The 14,037-nt window shown below is 41.4% G+C and overlaps 1 protein-coding gene across 1 annotated transcript in view; it reads right to left on the reverse strand.

Moving 5' to 3' along the window:
- acbd3 (acyl-Coenzyme A binding domain containing 3) overlaps positions 1 to 14,037 on the reverse strand; it is a 49,684-nt gene that overhangs the window by 20,008 nt on the left and 15,639 nt on the right. Inside the window, exons 2-3 of the mRNA XM_041188108.1 lie at positions 12,554 to 12,695; positions 1,506 to 1,646 (exon numbers count right to left, since the gene is read on the reverse strand). Of these exons, the coding sequence (XP_041044042.1) occupies positions 1,506 to 1,646; positions 12,554 to 12,695 (283 nt within the window). The remainder of the gene's footprint in view (positions 1 to 1,505; positions 1,647 to 12,553; positions 12,696 to 14,037) is intronic.

A 14,037-nucleotide genomic window follows, 5' to 3' on the forward strand; every position in this document is an offset into this window, starting at 1 on the left:
TCTTGCATATCCGAGTCTGCACATCTTAACATTTCTTTTGTATGCTGCTAATGGCAATGCTCTAAAATGGCTGGAATTACAGGTCTTGTCTAATAAGCTAAATAATAATGAGTCTGCAGAGCTCCTCTTCGATTTGGTTTCCATTGTTTGGTGGTCACTGATGCTGAAACTTGTCTTTCTATTCCTCAACTCAATCCACAGGGATTCATGTCAATAAAATCCCCAGGGCATCATACGAAAAGGCAAGATAGCGTGAAGGCTGGAAATCTGAAATATTTACAAGGACATTATGTCCTTAACACTGTCACGCCTCATCGCTTTTCTCTTCTGTGTCACTTCTCAAAGTGCTACAACCAACAATATTAAGTTTCCCAGTCTTGTGCAAACTTAAAACATGTTCATTACAACTATTCCATCATGGCCCTCCATAGTTATCAATTAAAAAATTTTGGCAATACAGGCTTACTGGCAAGGCCTGTATTTATTGCCCATCCGTACTTGCCTTGATTGGGTGGTGGTGAACTGCCATTTTGAACTGCAGTCCTTGAGATGAAGGTGCACCCACAGTGCTGTTAAGGAGTTCCAGGGATTTAACCCAGTGACAATAAAGGAATGACAATTTGCATTCTTAATTCTCCTTATTCACTGATTTCTATTGAATTCAACACATGCCAGTGAAGAAAGCAACCCCTTAAGTGCTCCCTCCAATGTAGTTAGGCGGCTGCCAATAAGTGAAAAACTGCCACTTCAAAACAGTTTTAAAATGTTATAATTGAGAAAGTTGACTTGTGGCAAGAAGGTAGCTGGCTCAACCACTGAGATGTAGGCTGTGCATTATCACTTGCACTTCAAACTAAAGGTACAAGGAATAAAACCTGCATCTGGCAGATTTAAGAGCTTATTGCACCATCCATTTTAATAGGAAATATGAAAACTGATAAAGGAACTTGCATTTCTATAGTGCCTTTCATGTCCCTAGAATGACCCACAGCACTTAACAGCCCATTGAAGTATTTTCAAAGCACAGTCACTGTTATAATGTAAGTATGGCAATGTTAATATGGCAGCCACTTTGCATACAGCAAAGTCACCAAACAGTAATGCAATATAACCTGTTTTTGGTAATGCCAGTTGAAGAGTAAATATTGACCAAGACATTGAACTGTTCTGCATATTTTCATAATAGTGCTATGGGATTGTTTACATCCATTCGAAATGGCAGATAGAACCTCTGTTTAACATGAAAGATGCCAATTCTGACAATGCAGTACTGCACTGGGAGTTTCAGCCTAGATATTTGTGTTCAAATTTTTGAAGCAGCACTTGAATCCAAAACCTTCTGACGTAGGTGGGAGTACTACCCACTGAGCCACGACTGGCACCATGTGATAGAATGGTTCCGAGAACTACCTGGCCTGGACTGCTTCACTAAAACTGTCCTTTATAAACACTGTAGGCTCCTTATTAAATCACTATCCTATAAAGACAGGTAACAGTTCTCTTACCTCTTCCTTTCCTGCTCCTCCTTCTCTATTTTATGGGATGTGACATATGGTTCAAACAGACTGCAGCATTTGTTCAGCAACTGGACAAATTCCACCATGGCATATTCTTTCTTCATGTTCCCCAGGCCAGTCCATTCTCTCCTGATGAGAAACATTAGCACGGTGAAAAATGATAGATATGCACTTAGTGCATTACCAAATCTTAAACATTCCAAAGCGCTTCGAATATGGTGGCTTATTTTGAACTGCAATCACGTAAGCAGGCAAGCTATTGGGTACACTGCAAGGTTCCACAACCAACATGATGGATGACCAGCTAATGTCTTTTGCACAGTTGATTAAGGAGGAATGCTACCCAAATGCAGCTTGATCCAATCTGCTTTAGCATTTTAACTGAATTTTAAGTGAACTGGCTTGAAAGGGGAATTTAAGCTGCTTCTTGTTCCTTAAAATAGTGCCACTTGATCAAGATCCACATTATCTACAGAACAGGCATTCAGTTGAACATCTCATCTAAAGGACGCACTTCTTGCAATGCAGCAATCACGCCCTAGATTATTTGCCCAACCTGTAGGATGGAGCACACAGCAAGAAATAATGGAGGCTTATGAGAAAGGTATGGTGATAATCATGGGTGATTTTAATCTACATGTAGATGGATGACTCAGGGTGGCAAAGGTAGCCTGGAAGTTGAGTTCATAAGAGTGTTTTTGGCACAATTTCTTAGAGCAGCACGTTCCAGCACCAACCAGTGAGCAGGCTATTCTAGATCAGTGAATGTGCAACAAGACAGGATTAATTAATGACCTCATAGTAAAGGGAGCCCGAGTAGCAGTGATCATAACATGAAAGAATTTTGCATTCAGTTCGCAGGAGGGGGAAGTGGGCCGAAGAGTAGCGTTTTGAACTTAAATAAGGCAATTATGAGGGTGTGAAGACAGCTGGGCTAAAGTGAACTGGGAAATAAGGTTCAGGGATAAATCAGTAGAGATGCAGACATTTGAGGAGATATTTCATAACGCTCAGCAAAGGTACATTCCAATAAGGAAAGACTCTAACAGAAGGGCGTACAGTACCATAAGATGTAGGAGCAGAAGTAGGCCATTCAGCCCATTGCGTCTACTCTGCCATTCAATGAGATCATGGTTGATCTGATAATCCTCAACTCCACTTTCCTGCCTTTTCCCTATAACCCTTGATTCTCCTACTGATTAAAAATCTGTCCAGCTTGAATATACTTAACAACACAGCTTCTACAGCCCTTTGCTGTAAAGAATTCCACAGATTACCTACCCTCAGAGAAGGATTTCCTCATCTGTTTTAAATGGGCGACCCCTTACTCTGAGATTATGCCCTCTGGTCCTAGGCCTTCCCATAAGGAGAAATAACCTCAGCATCTACCCTGTCAAGCTAAGAATCGTTTATGCTTCAATAAAGTTGCCTCTCATTGTTCTAAATTCCAATGAGTACAGGCCCAACCTACTCCACATCTCCTCATAAGAAAATCCCTTCATATCCGAGATGAACCTAGTGAACCACCTCTGACTGCCTCCAATGTCAGTGTATCTTTCCTTAGATAAGGGACCAAAACCGTTCACAGTATTCTAGGTGTGGTCTAACTAGTGCCTTGTATGGTTTTAACAAGACTTCCCTATTTTTGTACTCCATTCCCTTTGAAATAAAGGCCAGCATTCCATTTGCCTTCCCTACTACCTGTTGAACTTATATGTTAGCTTTTTGGGATTCACGCACAAGGACTCCCGGATCCCTCTATGCTGCAGCTTTCTCCAATTAAATAATATTCAGCTCCTCTATTCTTCCTGCCAAAGTGCATAACCTCACACTTTCCCACATTATATTCCATCTGTCACCTTTTTGCCCATTCCTTTGTAGACTCCTTGTGTCATACTCACCACTTGCCTTCCCACCTATTTTTGTATCATCCGCAAATCTGGCAATAGTACATTCACTTCCCTCATCTAAGTCATTAATATATATTGTAAATAACTGAGGCCCCAGCAATGGTCCTGAGGCACTCCATTAGTTACAGGTTGCCATCCCGAAAATGCCCCCCCTTATCCCAACTGTCTCCTATTAGTTAGCCAATCCTCTATCCATGCTAATATACTACCCCCAACAACATGGGTTCATGTCTTATTAAGCAGCCTTACATGAGGTACCTTATCGAATGCCTTTTGGAAATCCAAATATGTTACATCTACTGGTTCCCCTTTATCTATCCTGCTAGAATTCTAATAAATTTGTCAGGCATGATTTTCCTTTCACGAAGCCATGCTGACTCTGCTTGATTAGATTATGTAATTCTAAATGCTCTGCTATTACATCCTTTATAATAGACTCTAACATTTTCCCAATGACAGATGTTAAGCTAACTGGCCTATGGTTATCTGTTTTTTGCCTCCGACCCTTTCTGAATAAGGGTGTTACATTGGCAGTTTTTCAATCCTCTGGGGCTTTTCCAGAATGTAAGGATTCTTGGAAGATTACTATCAGTGCATCCACTATCTCTGTAGCTACTTCCTTCAATATCCTAGGATGCAACCCATCGGATCCAGGGAACTTATCGGCCTTTAGCCCCATTAGTTTCCCTAGAACTTTTTCTCTAGTGATAGCTATTGTATTTATTTCCTCCTCCTCTTTTGCCCCTTGATTATTTAGTGTTGGAATATTATTTGTGTCGGAATATTATTAGTGTCTTCTATCATAAAGACGGAAGCAAAGTATTTTTCAACTCCTCTGCCATTTCTTGGTTCCTCATTATTAATCCTCCAGCCTCATTCTGAATGGGGCCTATGTTCACTTTGGTCTCTCTCTTCCTTTTTATATATTTAAAGCTCTTGCTGTCCATTTTTATATTACTTGCTAGTTTATCCTCAAAGTTTATTTCCTTCCTCTATTATTTTTTTGGTCATCTTTTGTTGGTTTTTAAGACTTTCCAAATCCTCTGACTTACCACTAAGCTTTGCCACATTATATATCTTTTATTTTAATTTTATACTATCCTTAACTTACTTGGTTAACCATGGTTGCCATCTGTGATTTAACTAAGGAAGTTAGAGATAGTATCAACTTGAAAGAAAAAGTATACAGTTCTGGAAAGATTAGTGGCAGGTTAGTTAGACGATTGGGCAGAATATTAAAAAACAGCAAAGAATGGCTAAAAAATGAAGGTGAAATTAAAGTACAAGTGAAAGCGAACTAGAAATATAAAAACAGATAAGAGTTTCTGTGGGTATTTAAAAAGGAATAAAGTAAGTAAAGTAACATGTCCCTCTAGATTGAGTGCCTAGAGAATTAATAATGGAAAAGAAGGAAATGGTGGATGAATGGAACAGATATTTTGCATCTGTCTTCACCGTAGAGGATACAAATAACATACCGGAAATAAATGTCCATCAAGAGGTTAGAGAGGGAGAAACTTTTTACAATCACCAAGGAAAGAATACTGAGAAAATTACAACAATTAAAGGCTGACAAGTCCTCAGGTCCTGATGGCCTACATCCGAGTGTATAGGAAGTAGCAGCTGCCAAGGTAGTAGATGCATTTGTTTTAATTTTCTAAAATTCCCTAGATCCTGGAAAGGTCCCATCAGGTTGGAAAATAGCAAATGTAACTCCTTTATTCAAGAAAGGGGGAGACAGGAAACTATAGGCCAGTTGGCTTAACATCTGTCACAGGGAAAATGCTGGAATCTATTGAGGGGGTTATAGCAGGGCACTTAAAATATCAATACAACCAGGCAAGAATCAAGGTAGTTTTGTGAAAGGGAAATAATGTTTGACCAATTTATTGGAATTCTTTGAGGAAGTAACAAGCAACGTGGATAAAAGGGGAACTTAGATGTACTTAGATCTTCAGAAGGCATTTGACAAAGTGTACAGCAAAGGTTACCATGCAAAAATAAGAGCTCATGGTATAGGGAGTAACATATTAGCATGGATAGAGGATTGGTTAGCTAACAGCAACAGAGTAGGCATAAATGGTTCATTTTCAAGTTAGCAAAATGCAACCGGAGTGACTCACAGGTTAAGGTGGGGGGGCTCAACTATTTGCAACCTATATTAATGACTTGAATGACAGGATTAAGTGTATGGATGCTAAGTTTGCTGAAGACACAAAGATAGGTAGGAAAGTAAGTTGTGAAAAGGACATAAGGAGTCTGCAAAGGATATAGATAGGTTAAGTGAGTGGGTAAAAATTTGGCAGATGGGAGTATAAAATACGGGAAAATGTGAACTTGTCCATTTTGGAAAAGCGGCATATTACTTAAATGCGGAGAAATTGTAGAGTTCTGAGTTACAGGGGATCTAGTGTCCTGGTACATGAATCACAAAATGTTAGAATACAGTACAGCAAGTGATTAGGAAAGCAAATGGAATGTTCTCAATTACTGCAAGGGGAATGTAATATAAAAGTTGGGATGTTTTGCTACAGTTGCAAAGGGTATTGGTGAGAGCACATCGAGAGTAGTGAAGAGTTTTTTCCTTCTATTTAAGGGCATAATTGCATTAGAAGCAGTCAGAGCAGTCACTAGACTGATTCTGAGGGAGCATGACAGGGTGGATGCTGAGGGGATGTTGCTTCTCATGGGGGAATCCAGAATTAGGGGACAGTTTCAAAATAAGGGTCTCCCATTTACGATGGAGATGAGGAAAAATTTCTTCTCTCAAAATCATTTGTCATTGGAATTCTTTTCTCCAGAGAACAGTCGAGGCTGGTTAAAGCTGAGCTAGACATATTTTTGATCTATTAGGGAGTCAAGAGTTATGGGGACAGGCAAAAAAGTGGAGTTAAGGCCACAATCAGATCAGCCATGATCTTACTGAATGGCAGAGCAGGTTCATTGAATGGTCTACTCTGGCTCCTATTTCTAATGAGCTCTAAATTAGTTTTTTTTTTAAGAAGAGTTAGTGTGAAACGACAGAAATAATTTGATTGTGGATTATCCTATACAGCAAACGGTAAGAGATACAGGACAGTTCATGTATTTGTGATGTGGAGAATAGTGTGTGTAATGTGGAGAATACCCAGTCTCAAACAAAGAAATCTAGGCCTTGCCATTCTGGTGTTTGTTCAAGCTTAAGAAATGGGTGGTTATTTTAAAAAAAGTCCTTTCATGCAATGTGTGTCACTAGCCAGTCCAGCATTTGTTGCCCATTACTATTTGCTTTTGAGAAGGGGTTGGTGAGCCATCTTCTTCAACCTCTGCAGTCATGAGGTGTAGGTACAATCAATCAGCGGAGGGAGTTCCAGGATTTTGACCCAGTGGCAGTGACAAAATGATGATATAGTTCCAAGTCAGGATGGTGAGAGGCTTGGAGGGAAACTTGCAGGTGGTGATGTTCCCATGTATCTGGAGCCCTTGTTCCTCTAGATGGTACAGGTCAAGGGTTTGGAAGGTGCTGTCAAAGGCTTGGCGAGTTGCTGCAGTGCATCTTGTAGAAAGTACATACTGCAGGCATTGTGCAGTGGTGAAGTGAATGTTTAAGTTGCTGGATGGTGTGCCAGTCTAGCAGGCAGCCATGTCTTGGATGGTGTCGAGCTTCTTGAGAGCCAGTTCAGTTCTGTTCAGAGGTCCGAGCTCAGCTGGTTCGAAGGGTTAAATTAAATGCAGCAGCAGTAGCACACCACTCTCGACCCCAATCCAGAAATGTTAAATGCAGTCTTTACAAATGTTGTCTAATCCAACGTGCTTATCTCCAATCCGCAGCTATCGAGTTCAGTACCTTGCCCAACTGCCATTCCTGACAGCCAACTGCCAGCAGGCAATTGAGATTTTTCCTCTGACTGCTGCTGCAAGTGCAAGTTTAATTAAGACTTTGAGAAGAGGTTTCACCATTCCAATTTGATTCTGGCCAAGATGGAGAATTAAGGAAGCGAAAAAGAAAATGAAAAGATGTTTCCCAAATAGAAGTCAGTTGGGTCTGCAGATGATTGCAAATACAACCTCCTATTCTTAAATACAAATCATGTATCGTACCCAAGGTCATATCCATTCAAACTGGGCTCTGTGAGCTACAACAGGCTGGCAACGCTAAACTTCTACCTGTTTGAAATGAACATTCCCCACACCACAAGAGAAGGTGGTGGTGAACCGTTGCGGTCCACGTGGTGTAGGTACACCCAGAGTGCTGTTAGGAAGGGAGTTCCAGAATTTTGACCCAGCGACACTGAAGGAAAGGAGAAAAATTTCCAAGTCAGGATGGTGAGTGATTTGAAGGGGAGTTTCAAGGTGGTGATGTTCCCATGTGCCTGCTGCCCTTGTCCTTCTAGATGGTGGTGGTCATGGGTTTGGGAGGTGCTAAGGAGTCTTGGTGAATTCCAGCAGTGCATCTTGTAGATGGTACACACTGCTACTACTGTGTGCCGGTGGTGAAGAGAATGAATGTTTGTGGATGTGGTGCCAATCAAGCAGGCTATGCCCTGGATAGTGTCAAGCTTCTTCAGTGTTATGGGAGCTGCACTCATCCAGACAAGTGGGGAGTATTCCATCACACTCTTTGACTTGTGCCTTGTAGATGGTGGACAGGCTTTGGGGTGTCAGGAGTAAGTTACTCGTTGCACAGTTCCTAGCCTCTGACCAGCTCTTGTAGCCACAGTATTTATATGGCTAGTCCAGTTCAGTTTCTGATCGATGGTAACACCCAGGATGTTGATAGTGGGGGATTCAGTGATGGCAATGCCATTGAACGTCAAGGGGCAATAGTTAGATTCTCTCTTGTCAAAGTGTTATTCTCTGGCACTTGTGTGGCACAAATGTTACTTGCCATTTGCCCAAGCCTGGGTATTCTCCAGGTCTTGCTGCATTTCGACATGGACTGTTTCAGTACCTGAGTCGCTGTGACTGGTGCTGAACATTGTGCAAACGTCCCCACTTCTGGCCTTATGATGGAAGGAAGGTCACTGATGAAGCAGCTGAAGATGGTTGGGCCTAGGACACTACCCTGAGGAACTCCTGCAATCATATCCTGGAGCTGAGATGACTGACCTCCAACAACCACAACCATCTTCCTTTGTGCTAGGTATAACTCCAACTAGTGGAGAGTTTTCCCCCAATTCCCATTGACTCCAGTTATGCTAGGGCTCCTTGATGCCACAGTCAAATGCGGCCTTGATGTCAAGGGCAGTCACTCTCATCTCACTTCGGGAGTTCAGCTCTTTTGTGCATGTTTGAACCAAGGTTGTAATGAGGTCAGGAGCTGAGCGGACCTGGCAGAGCCCAAACTGGGCGCCAGAGTGCAGGTTATTGCAAAGTGCCGCTTGATAGCACTGTTGATGACTCCTTCCATTACTTTACTGACAATCAAGAGCAGACTGATGGGGCAGTAATTGACCAGGTTGGATTTGTCCTGCTTTTTGTGTACAGGATATAACTGGGTAATTTTCCACATAGCCATGTAGATGCCAGTGTTGTAGCTGTACTGGAACAGCTTGACTAGATGTGCGGCAAGTTCTGGAGCACAAGTCTTCAGTACTATTACCGGAATATCGTCAGGCCCCATAGCCTTTATCCGTTTCTTGATATAACATGGAGTGAATCGAATCGGCTGAAGACTGGCAACTGTGATGCTGGGGACCTCCAGAGGAGGCAGAGATGGATCATCCACTTGGCACTTCTGGCTGTAGATTATAGCAAATGCTTCACCTTTATCTTTTGCACTGATGTACTGGGCTCCCCCAACACTGAGGATGGAGATATTTGTGGAGTCGCCTCCACCAGGTGAGTTGTTTAATTGTCCACCACCATTCACGACTGAATATGGCTGGACCGAGACATTAACTCTACTTCCCTCTCCAGAAAAATATATTGTTCTAGGATAGAAATTACTTAGGAATATGGCACTGAAACCAGCCAGTCTCCGCACGAGCTTTCTCCCACACTACCTCATCTCATTTTAGCAGCATAGCCTTCTATTCCTTTTTCCCTCATGTTTAGCTAGATTTCCCTTAACCGTTCTTTAGGGTAAAGATGATTCTCCTGAACATCCTGTTTGCTTCTATTAGTGAAAATCTTATATTTAATGTCTAGTTTTGGACTCCCCCACAAGTGGAAATATTTTCCCCATGTCCAGCTTAATAACTCCCTTCATAATTTTGAAGACCTCTCTATCAGGTCACCAATATAAAAGCAAAATACTGTGGATGCTGGAAATCTCAAATAAAAACAGAAGTGCTGAAAATACTCAGGTCAGGCAGCGTCTGTGGAGAGGGAAACAGAGTAATGGTTCAGGTCAAGACGATCTTTCACCCTGATCAGTCCTGATGAAAGGTCATCGCGAACCGAAGCATTAACACTGTTTCTCTGTCCACAGATGCTGCCTGCCCTAAGTATTTCCAGCGCTTTTTGTTTTTATTTCTATCAGGTCATCTCAGCCTTAGTAGTGTTTTTAATGGTTATAACCTCCCATATCTGGCATCATTCCTGCAAATCTGTTTTGCACAGTTTTTATTTCAGATTTCCAGCATTAATTATGTTTGATTTTCGTCCTACAATGCAGCACTCCCTCGGCACTGCCCTTGTGTCCATGCATCGAGTCGGATTTTGACCCATAACATTCTGAAAGAAAACTGAACAAAGCAAACATTTCAACTGCTGTTCAGTCATAATTATACCATCAATATACCTAGCTGTGAATGCCGGGATTAGAACATATAAAGACACCTTTTCAATTCGTAAAAAATACATCTTTTTATTTTACAAGATGCCTTTAGAAATGCTGAGACATTCACTTTTGTTCTATGTTTGGCCATTTCTATTAGTAATTAGTTTTGTTTTTGATTAGCTTCTTGTTGTTTTACTAGGCATAAGCAAACTTCAATTGATTCAAACTAGGAAGTTCCCCCAAGCACTGAGTCTTAGCTATTACTTAAGAGCCAGTCAGGCTGCTACAGTCTCTTAATCATGAGGGAACTTGAATGAATCAAGATAATGGAGGTGATTTTTTTTCCCTCTACAGTAATGGGGGCTATTGTCCCTGATGCATTGAATACAAGCAGTGTTCTAAAAGGGTTACATGGCAGCTGAAAGAGCATATTGTACTCTGTTGATATTTTGGGCCAATGAAAATTCCCAGCAGCAAAACGTCCTTTCAATACATTGGAACATTCTAATATCCACGTATCTCCTTTCCTGCCCCCTCCTTTCCCCATGGATTAGTTGGCAAATTCACAGCTACAGCCAAATTGTCAAAAGCTCACTGTCAAGTTGATGACAGAGGCCATTTTATGATGCATACAAAATAGAAATGAAAAAGGAGAGCCAAAAAGAATTACTCCAAATTAAACTGAGAGGCCTAAGGCATGGAAACGCAGGCTCAAACTAAATAAAGACAAACACGACAGTCAAGAGGTTCTTCACAAGTGATCAACATGGAATGAACCTCTGAACAAAGCGGAGACCAAAAAGGTCCTAGAAACATTCAAGGGAAATAAATGGATACACTGGTGGCAGGATATGGTGGTGGGGATAAGGGAACTAGAGAGTCTATCTAGATAGATAAACTAATTTAGTCAAAAGTCTTTATCTGTATTTATCTTGATTCTGAAGGACAGAGGCAACACTTATTACAGTAGGAAGAGTTGGGTTCAAAGGTTATGAACTTCTGGAATGCACTATGCAGTAATAAGGTGCACAGGGCTGTGTACAATACTAGAGTAAGTATGGTGAGAAGACTGCTATAGAAAAAGCTTGTGCATGGCACAGAAGATCAATACTCTTGCAGGTCAATAGAATGGTTCCCATCTAGGACAGGACCAAGTGGAAACCCTGCTCTTCTTCAAACATTGCCATGGAATTTTATGTCCGCTTGAATGGGCAAATAAGGCTTTTGATTGAACATCTTACTTCTAACAATGAACCACTGCCTCATCACTGTACTGAAGTGTCAGACTATATTATGTGCTCAAGGCCTAGAGCTGGTCTTGAAACACAACAACCTTCTGACTTTGAGGCAAGTGTGGTGCCATGGAGACAAATTGGCTGAGGCTAAGGAATAGGTATGAGACTGTACAGAAAGTCACAAAAGGTTTAAAATATCTTTTTAGAAGTGCAAAGGTTTTACATTAAATAACAGAAAATGCAGTAACAGTCAGCAGGACAGCCTGCATCTGTGACGAGAACACCAGGTGAAAGGTAATCAAACAAATATTAACTTGTTTCTCTCTCCACAGATGTATGTTTCCAGTATTTTTTGTATTAAGGAATGCCAGCACCTGCGCTATTTTGTTTTTTTTTTAAAAAAAAGGATTTGATCCTTCATAGCAGAGGAAAACAAAGTAGAAAAGTTGGTAAGTGGGCCCTTCATCAAGTGCTGGCGAGAGCTCAGCTTGTACATGCCTGCCTGTCTGAAGGAAGTATGACTGAACCATCCCTGCAAGTCAACTATTCAGCAAGAGGTCAAGCAATTCAACAACCACTTGCATTTACATAGTGCCTTTAACGTGGCACAGCACCTTTAACATGGTAAAATACCCAACTTCACAGGAGTACAATCAAACAAAAACTGATTGAGCCACAAAAGGAAATATTGGGACAAATGATGAAAAGCTTGCCCAAAGAGGCAGGTTTTAAGAAGCTTCTGAAGAGACAGACAGGGCGGCTGTGGAGGGAATTCCAGAGCTTAGGGCTGAGGCAACTGAAGCATGACCACTAATGATGGAGTGACGAAAATTACAACTGTGCAAGAGACCAGAATTGGGGGAATTCAGAACAGTAAATACATAGCACCTAAAAGAGACACAAAATGGTTATCCTTCTGGGTCATAGTTCTCAGGAGGGGTTCTATCTTAAATATTACGCTGCCTCAACCCCAAGGTTCATTATCTTCGCATTTTCTGCTTCCCTCCATCAGATTCCCAGAGTTTACTTTGCTTCTGTTAGTTCAATATGGTCGATTTGAAATCCAGTTAGATCTGTATGCCCACCAAGTTAAAAGGAGCCAAAAAAGAGCTTGGTTTTAAGAAGTCTGATGAACAGTACAGATGGGAGCATACAAGTCTGAAATAACCAGAATTGGATCACAATTACCTCCTATCATTGCCAAGAACGTCAAAGAAGCCAACTTCCGGACACGAGTCAGGGCTGTATGGACCAACTGTGATTTGTTTATGCAGAGCGACAAACTTCAGTTTCTCTTCATATGTTGGGTGGAAAGCTTTCCCATCTTTTTCTGTATTGGAAAGGTAAAGGTTAACATTTTTCTTTTATTATGCTCTTAATCTTACTCATAAATCAATGGACCTGCCCACCGTTTTATTTATACCCTGGTTACTGAAGTTCACAATAGTGGAAGTAACACTTTTGCTGGAAGCTCAGTGTTGAGTATTGTTTTGTACCTGAGCCAGGGGTGGTAATGGTACTAGAGTCTTTGTCCTGGTTCTACAAATAACAAATGGTTCCCATTGTGCTGCCATCAGCATTTACCAAATAGAAGCTAGACACGTCCTCACCAAGAGGAAATGGGGGCACTTCCACTGCAGATGCCAGCCAAGATAAGCACGGTCTTCAACTGCTCACTTTGGACCGAGAAAAAGAGTGGGAAAAGCAATGCATCCAAGCTCAGTTAGTGGCACGCAGGCAGGTGGATGCAAGTGACTGGTCCCCAAGCACAATGTTTTCCCACATTCTGTCAGAGAGACCTTGTTGATGATGATAATCACCCCAAAAATCACATTCCGAAACAGAAAACATACAAGAACGGTCGGTGTAGGGAATGTACTAGTACATGGAGTGTGAGTTTAAAGTCTAAATTCACCTGAACAATGTTTTCTATTGTGTATGCTCCAAAACGAGCACCTGATGAAGTCTCTGGATAATAGCTGTGTGGTGTTTTTTGTTTTAATACTACTTTCTACTTCCACATCACTGCAGCGCTCTCCTTCAGTGGGTTTAAGGGGAACAGAGAAGATTGGGAGAAACATTTTCCACTATTTGAGAGGTCTACGAAGAGGCAGAGTCTCAAAATTACAGCCAGCCCTTTCAGGAGTGAAATTAGGAAACACTTCTGCATGCACAGGGTAGTAGTAAGTTGAGACTGCACTTGCCCAGCAACCTCCCCAACATGAATCAGCGTCAGTAACGCAAAACTGAACCATTGTGCTAACCTGGAACATTACCATGTTGTTACTGTGTATTTGAACATTAGTACAAATACAGTATCTAACAAGATTATTTTTTGATATGTTGAATAATTTCCAATCTAGGTACTGAGATTTAATACAATGCCTAGAAGTAACATTCTTTAAATACATATCCTTGATACGTGGACCTTCCTGTTAAGGCAAAGCTGGCGTTTCCTGCCCATCGTTGGGTGATAGAAAAGTTTCATACAGCTAACGGGCTTGCTAGGACAGTTCTTAATTTTTTTCATGGGATGTGGGCATCACTGGCAAGGCCAGCATTTGTTGCCCATCCCTAATTGCCCTTGAATGGGGTGGCTGGCTCAGCCATTTTCAGAGGGCAATTAAGAATCAACCAGGTGGCTGTGGGTCTGAAGTCACATGTCAGCCAGA

Source organism: Carcharodon carcharias, chromosome 5, assembly GCF_017639515.1.
Source record: "Carcharodon carcharias isolate sCarCar2 chromosome 5, sCarCar2.pri, whole genome shotgun sequence".
Taxonomy (NCBI): domain Eukaryota; kingdom Metazoa; phylum Chordata; class Chondrichthyes; order Lamniformes; family Lamnidae; genus Carcharodon; species Carcharodon carcharias.